General features: G+C 36.8%; 1 protein-coding gene across 1 annotated transcript; it reads left to right on the top strand.

Annotated features, from left to right (window-relative positions):
- Positions 1-587: 587 nt before the first annotated feature.
- LOC136816011 (uncharacterized) lies at positions 588-7,650 on the top strand. The gene is made up of 5 exons (XM_067072436.1): positions 588-653; positions 2,304-2,465; positions 3,142-3,249; positions 3,717-3,797; positions 4,981-7,650. The coding sequence occupies exons 1-5, from the start codon at positions 588-590 to the stop codon at positions 7,648-7,650; spliced, it is 3,087 nt and encodes a 1,028-aa protein (XP_066928537.1).
- The last annotated feature ends 366 nt before the right edge of the window (positions 7,651-8,016 follow it).

An 8,016-nucleotide genomic window follows, 5' to 3' on the forward strand; every position in this document is an offset into this window, starting at 1 on the left:
CTGATTTTGACGACTTTTGGAGTAACATTGGAACAACCTCTGATGAGGCGGTATCTTCAACATATAATTCATCAAGTTTCGAAAGCTCTTCAACAGCTATTAACGATGATGAAGAAGAAGAAAATGATGAAAATGAAAAATTCGTTGAAAATGGACAAGAGCTTGTTGAGCAGAAGGATGCTGAACTTAGAGAGCATGTTGACGATGGACAGATATATATCCCAGATACACCAGAACTTGTTGAAAATGAACAAAAAGATGTTGAACTTAGAAAGTTTGTTGACGATGGACAGATATTTGTTGCAGATACACCAGAACTTTTTAAGAATGAACACAAACTTGTTGAAAATCAATCGGAAAGTGTTGAAAAGTACAAAATAGTTTTGAGTTCAAATGATGAAAGTGACGACGAAGATGAAATAGTTGTTGATGATTTTAGCGTTGGAAGTGTGGTCGAAAGTGGTGTTCAATTAGTTTTGACCGAACAAAGTTCTGTTGAGAGTGAAGGGAAATATGCCGATGCTGACCATAGCGGTGTTGAAGACAATTTGCAGCAGGAATCTTCAAAGAAGTTTGTTGAAGATGAAATGATTGAAATTGAAAATGCACAAACCAAAATTGGCGGACGAAAAAGTAGAGCTTTTTTCCGAAACGTAAGAAATCTTTCTGTTTTCCTCCCTTTACATACAGTGTGTCCCAAAATAAGCGGACTGATTTTTATACAAACATGAACATATAAACGACTGGACATCTATCTTTTATTGTCTCTTTGAAGCGGGCTTCGTTGCCGCCTGTATTTCAAATTTGGTATGAAAAATCCGACAATATTCCGTCATAATTTTATTTCTTTGAATTATTTAGGTAAAAAGATTGATAGAGCTTGAAAATTACTCCAAATGCACTAAAAAATTATTTTCGAATTTTTTTACAAGTTTGTAATATATTTTATCAACATTTTCAACTCTGAAATGCAGAATTTCAACTGCGTGTATACTTTTGAATCCCTTTTGTCTCTCCATTTTTTATGACTTGAAAAAATTAGCTTGCCAAAGTTGAGAGACTGTGTAATATAATAAGAATATCGAAATTAGAATGTGACACTATCTAAAATTATTAGACACTTTTAAGTCAAAATTTAGAAATATTAGTCGGAGTTTTGACAACCTGACGATTATTTTGCCTCTGTTATCTTTGTTATGATATAGATAAAAGACTTGAGAAGAGTAGAACAACAGAGACTTTTGTCGAAGTTTTGACTTTGTTAGCAAGGTATTCCTAAGTGGCATATCATCCAAAATCTATTGTTTCATTTTATACTTTTAACGAGGGGGCAACGAAGCTATCTGTGTTATCTTCAAAAAGACAAAGGAGATGGATGTCCAGGCGTTTATGTGTTCATGATACAAAGTAAACTGCTGAATGATTAGGAAAACATTAAGTCGTCTAAAATCTCTAAATCGTCTAAAATGGTTGGGAATTTTATTCTGTCACATCTTGGCCAAATTTTAGATTGGAATCACCCCTTCCTTCTCCAAGAATGGGGTAAAATGTAGGGAAAAATCATTATTTGAAGACAACCACAATTTATTACCGTGAAAAGCACAGCTCAAAATCATATATTTACATTGTGCCGACGAATCGAGATTCTATTCATCGCGCAATCAGCGAAGACAAAAGTAACCATGACGACCATCCAAGATCTTGGATGAGCGTCATAGTCGATATTTTTATTCCCGTCGTTGAAAACACAACTTACAAAAAGTCATCAATGCTTTGTAAGAAGAGTCAGTGATAGAGAATCATAACATAAAGTCTGTCTATTATTTCGATTCAATTAAAGTGACATTTCCATAATTAAAAGTTTAGTAATTACTGTTATACATTTGGGGATCATGTAAAAGATTTTTTTCGAAATAAACTCATTTCAACTAAACTTGGAGGTTTCTGGGGAATTCATAAATAGTAAACTGCATACTGATACAGTCTGCTAGACATTAATATGGTAATATTTGCTCTTCATCTTTGATTTTTTCTACAGTGATTAGATTGACACATGCGCTATAAAATTTCTATTATTTGTCTTCAGAGGTTACTATTTTCTTTGAAAACTTAACCTCTGATACTCAGGGTAACAATTTATGAATGACTGAATTTGAGTTTATCATCGATGAAGAGTTACATAGTTACATAGTTACATAGAAGTACAAAAAAAATCCGATGGCTTTTATCTACCGGGTTGACTTGCCAGGGGTGCTCAAAACACTCACCACGCTTATGGTGATCTATTTTGATATTTCGTTTAGTCTCGTGCTGATATTGAGCATTTTTGGGACAACTTTGAAACTCAATCTGAAAATGAAATTAACGATGACCGAGTCGACCAAAACAACAATTTGCTCGATGTCCCGGACAAAGTCGTCAGTCAGTTGTTACGTAAACAAGACCACGAATTAGAGAATTACGACGTAAGTCTATTTAAAAAAGGTTATCACCACCCAAGTGGTGGAACCTCTTCGCAAGAAGGTGGAAATTAACTTTAAAATACCCCCAAATATAACGTTTTAAAAACTAATAGGGAAACTCTTTCTCTTGACCGTAGTGCAGTGGTAGAGCATCCGGCTACGGTTCGCAAGGTTGTGGGTTCAACCCCCAGCCAGGTCATACCCAAGATTTCCAAAATGGTACTTGATGCCTCTCTGCTTGATGCTCAGCAATTAAGTGAAGGATCAATGGTAAGTGGAGCAATCCAGGGAGAAAGAGTGGCGCCCTCCCCTACCTTCGGGTAGATAGCTATCGAAAGAGGAGCCTTCGAGTCGCCTCCGACTGTGGTCGCAGACTTACTTACTTTCTCTTGACTTGATGAACATATTTTCGAGAGTTAATAAGCGGGCCGAAAGAAATAAGAAAAGCAAGTGGGCGGGAGGGGTATTTATTAGCCACTTATGAGTAGTTGGAGAATTGAAATGTACGATCGACCTCAGTAGCTCCCAGACTATTAGGTTATATTTTTTGAAATCTTTTTTATCGTAAGTCTCTCTTGTTGCAAATTTAGTATTGGAATTTTTAAAAAATCTTCTTAATTTGAAACACGTTTTAAACCTTTTTTAAGAGTAACTCGTAATCTTGTATCCGTTTTTTTAGGCAAAAGATGACTTGCGGGATAACAAAGAAGTCAAACTTCCAGAAAATTCATCAATGGTCGACGAGCACCGACTCGTTGATGGCGAAATGAAGGATGAACTTCATGAAGTAATTACTGTTTTATGAGAGGACCCAATTTTGAAGCTCTCTGACCCGAGTGGGGGTCTCAAATGGAATCTTCAGTTCTATAACAATTTTAGCTTCAAGTATTTGCCAAATATAGAATTTTGCGAAAGTTGAGAGTAAGGCTGAATTATTTGACCCGGACAAATCTAACTCATTCCCTTCTAAGAATTTAGCGACCGTAATTTTCGACCATAGTCGCACGGTCAGGCGCATGCCACTTTATTGTTTCATTTACCACCCTAAACTCGATCCAATCCTTTTTTACACTTTTTTATATTGTCGAAGAAAAGACTGGGACGGTTTTATGGTAAAATGGACAAAAGAATGCCCGCGTGGTAGTTGGCGGCTACGGTCGAAATAGTGTATTTAGCGATGCTTTAATTGCAAGGCATATATGGATTTGCTCCATAATGAATTTTCTTAGTCTTGGTAATTTCTTAATATTACAGAAATCTTTTGGTGTAGATGATATCTGGAGTGAATGCGATACCACTGTCGTGGAAAACAAACTATTCGATACCAATGAATTGGTAAGATATACCTTGCAATATGAAAATATTAAATTCTAGGTCAAATACATCCTTCTTATTCCTTTTGGTAGATCTGATCGGTTTTTCAGGTACAACTGATCGCCCCTCCCTGCCTTTAGGATGGTTAAACTTTCTCAATCCCGGCTTTTTCTTTCGAACATACCGGCAGAAATAAATTCTTGCTACCTACAAATGCATTGACAACACACAACGACTTTGGGACTGACTGCCTAAAATGTTGAAGCTAGTTTTGTACTTAACCAGGCTGATGGTATTTTTCCGTTGTAAAAGTAATAATATGAAGTTTCCCCGGAAATGAAAAAGTTTTGTCTTACAGCCTTAACCGGAGAATAGCGTTCCATGTCGTTTACGACATGAGTATTTCAGTTGAAATTTGTACGACTTTCAATCACACACTTCAATTTAGTAAATTTGTGCATATTCTGTGACTATTTAACACTCGCCGCAGTGTGCTGCTCTATTAGGCCTAAGTTATTTTTACTTCGTTTCTAAAATTACGTGCCAGTAAGGATTCAAGCTGATTCAAGGCAGATCTTTTAACAAGCTGTATTTCTCCCCACTTATTAATTAGCAATTATTTCACATACATAATTTCTTTTTAATTACAGGGTATCAAATTACCTTCAATTATTTTACGTGCTCGATTTGTACTGACATAAGTTTTTGATTCGTGTGCACAATTTGTTCTACATTTCCTTATTTGAAGGGACATAAAAGTAGTAAAATGTAAACATTGCGTGAACCACGTGTCATTAAAGAGAACAATTAAAATCACGTGTCCAAAACAAACTTGTAAAACAATTGAACAATCACAATTAGCCATATTTGGTTTGATTTTTTATTTTGACATGTGACATTTGTTTTGATTTTGTATCCGCTGCATACAGTTTGTTTACAAATTTCGCAAGTACTATTATGTCCCTTTGAATAGAGTTTCTGCCATATTTAATAGTCCTGTCTAGTGCATTGATTTCCTTTGAATTGCTCATTGGTGTTCGCCTGTCTCACTCACGTTAATTTGATCTGTGCCTGATTAAAAAAGAAATGTAAATGAGAAAATCCCATTCTAATTCTTTTTTGATTTCAAAAAGACTTTTTTTAAATCTATCCTTTTTACTAAAGCCATGAATGCTAAGACTTGTCTCCTATTCTTCATTTGTAGGAAGGAGAAGACCAACGCCCTGCCTCAAATAACGTCATCAGTCCACAGATTGAGGCACCAAGTGTTGATCTCCTAAAATCTCCTCCCTCAAGTACTTTATCAACTGAACGATCTATCTCTCCTAATCGTGACCAAAAAAAATTACGAAGGAGGAGTGCAAAAATCCGCGAAGAAAGCCATGAGAAGGAGATCGATTGGAGCCAATTCGAATCTCAAACCGACCAATCAGAAGACGCTACAGTTGATATTAGCCAATCAGATTCCGAGCATAATGAAAACATCCGATCAGAGGTCACCACAGAGAGTGAGGACAATGGAGAAAGTGCTGTCGAGGAGCTTGAAAGATTTGACGATAACATCTTTAAGCGTAATCAGAAATCAGAGATTTTAAAAATCAATTCTGTAGATGGTCAACATGGCTTGATAATAACGAAAAGTGTTCGACGAAAGGCTTCACATAAAGATCGATTCAGTTTTGAATACTCAGATGATGATTGCTACGAATCGAACGTTAAATCACCGATCGAAATTCCCGACAATGAACCGACTAAGAACGAGAATGAGTTTATAAACGACTTTAAAGAATTTGAAAACAACACTCAAAATGTTTTAAAAGAATTTCAAGACGATAAAACACCGACAAATCTACCGACTGCTACTGACGATTTATTTTTTTTCGGGAAAACGGACGACAACTTACGACAACACTCGGCTCGTTCTCGTGAAAGTGGCCGGTATTCGGCTGCAAGTTCGGAGCTTTACGAAAGCGAAAACGATTATGGGTCAACGCTGAGACTAAATGTTGAAAATGAAGAAAATAACAGAGTCCGCAGGAAACCATCCATCAAACGGTTGTTCAAAAAGAATCAAAACAAGGCCAAACAAAATGAGGACCAAAACAACGAAGACTTAAGCAACCTCTTACAGAATAAAGACAGTGTTTTCCAGAAGAAAAAACGTAGATTTTTCCCATTCATGAAAAAGAAGAAAAGTGGTACGGAGCAGATGAAAGAAGGAAGTGAGGCTAGTGGTACTTGTTCAACGGCTAGTAGCTTAGATCTTAATGAAGACTTACAATCTGATTCTCCGGCAGACCCCAAACAGTTAGAGACAGACATTATCACCATCGAAAGGTTACCTTTGATTACAGATATACATAACCAACAGCAAAATAGCGGGAAAGAAGTGGTTAACATTACAGCTCCAAGCAATGCCAATCCCCCTAAAGAGAATACAATTGAAAATCTAACCTTACCAGAAACTTCAGAATCTAAAGCAGCAGTAACTAACCAACAAGTACCTGATGAACTCTCTCAAAAATCTCTGCCAGTCAGTAACCCAGAGAAGGAACAACCTCCTCAGACAACAAACCAAGCCAAGCAAGAATCCTCAAAGAAAGAGGACTTGATAACTAAACATTTGTTTACAAAGCTTGGACAGACTGTTGAAAATTTATCAAGTCAAGAACAGATTTTAGAAGTTGGCATCAAACTATTGCGTAAACTTGGTTGTTATTTTACAGAGGAAGATTTCGAAGCTCAGTTACGTAGTCCCGGTGAAGTTGAAGTTGATCCGAATTTACCTAAAAAGTCGCAGTTTGTCTCCAAAAGAGTTTTGGGTATTCTTAAAGATCATTGGATCTCTCTTGGAAATAAAGAAATAGAGACTGAACTCGTACCAAATCTAAACGAAGAACAGACTGAAACGACCAATGAAATTAAAGATCAACTTCAATTGTCCAATCAGAATGCAGATACAACTCAACAATACATTCCGATTAAAAACGATCTACCAAAATCAACCAATCAAGTATCAATTCAACATCAACCAGCCAATCAAAACGACGAATCTTCAAAACCACTCAATGAAAAGAACGAAGAACAAGTATCGTCCAATCACATTACTGAATCATATTTTACCTCGTCCAATGAAATAGCAGAACCAATTGAATCAACCAATGAGATGTCTAATAAACGCCCGTCCACCAATGGTATGTTAGAACCCGAGAATCAAACCAGCGCGCCTGATTTTCCAGAGGAATCGAGGATCCGTATTCAACGTAAAATTTCCCTTAAGTCACAATCAAATGATTCGACAACCAATCACAGCGAAGAAATCACCCAATCCGCCAATGAAATCGAACCAACAAAAGAACCAGCCAATCAAAATCAAGACAATGTCCAAGCCACCAATGACATGCCTTCAACGATCGAACCACCAATCAAAATCACTGCAATAGACGAATTACCCAATCAAAATGAGCCTATCAAAACAGAAACACCAATCAGGAAAGAATCCCTCCCAAGCCTCGTAATGGGTTCTCAAAATGTAACCGTGAGCCACGATACTGAATTTGAGCACACAACGCACCAAGTTGGCTCCACAAACTATAAATCTGAGAAGAAAATACAACTCATCAAATCTCTGTTGAGGAAAGCCGGGAAAGAAGAATCGGAGTATTTGAACTTTGAAGAGAGAATTCAAGAAAAAATGAAGATGGATGAAGAAAAGAAGAAAATGAAAGCTCAACAAGAAGAAGACGGAGAGGTATGTGAAATGATTGTCATATTTTTCTTTTTCATTGCTTCATTTCAATCTATTACCATAAGCAGTAGTGTGGTGGCATGGGGTAGCGGGCGAGAGCCAAAGGTTGGAAAAAGGCGTCTCTGACTACTAAATTTGGCGGCCGCTTTACTTTACAACACCTTAGAATTTGCAGTTTTAAACTAAAAAGCGAAAAAATACCCGAAAACTTTGTGTTTTGAGCGACCGAGAGTCAAAGGATGGAAAAAGGCGTCTCTGACTACTAAATTTGGGCGCCTCTTTGCTTTATAACATCTTAGAATTAGCATTTTTCAGCCAAAAAGAGAAAAAATACCCTAAAACATACTACGCTACTGACCCTAAGCAATCACGAAGGAAGCTTTTTGAATCTGGTATAGCGAAGAATCAGTAAGCCATTATTTTATGGAGGAAGATAGGAATTTAAGAGACTTTTTGAAATATCTGACCTGTCGTACCCAATGCACGTAGCTT

This window comes from Clytia hemisphaerica, unplaced genomic scaffold, assembly GCF_902728285.1.
Source record: "Clytia hemisphaerica strain Z4C2 unplaced genomic scaffold, Clytia hemisphaerica genome assembly, whole genome shotgun sequence".
Classification (NCBI taxonomy): Eukaryota; Metazoa; Cnidaria; class Hydrozoa; order Leptothecata; family Clytiidae; genus Clytia; species Clytia hemisphaerica.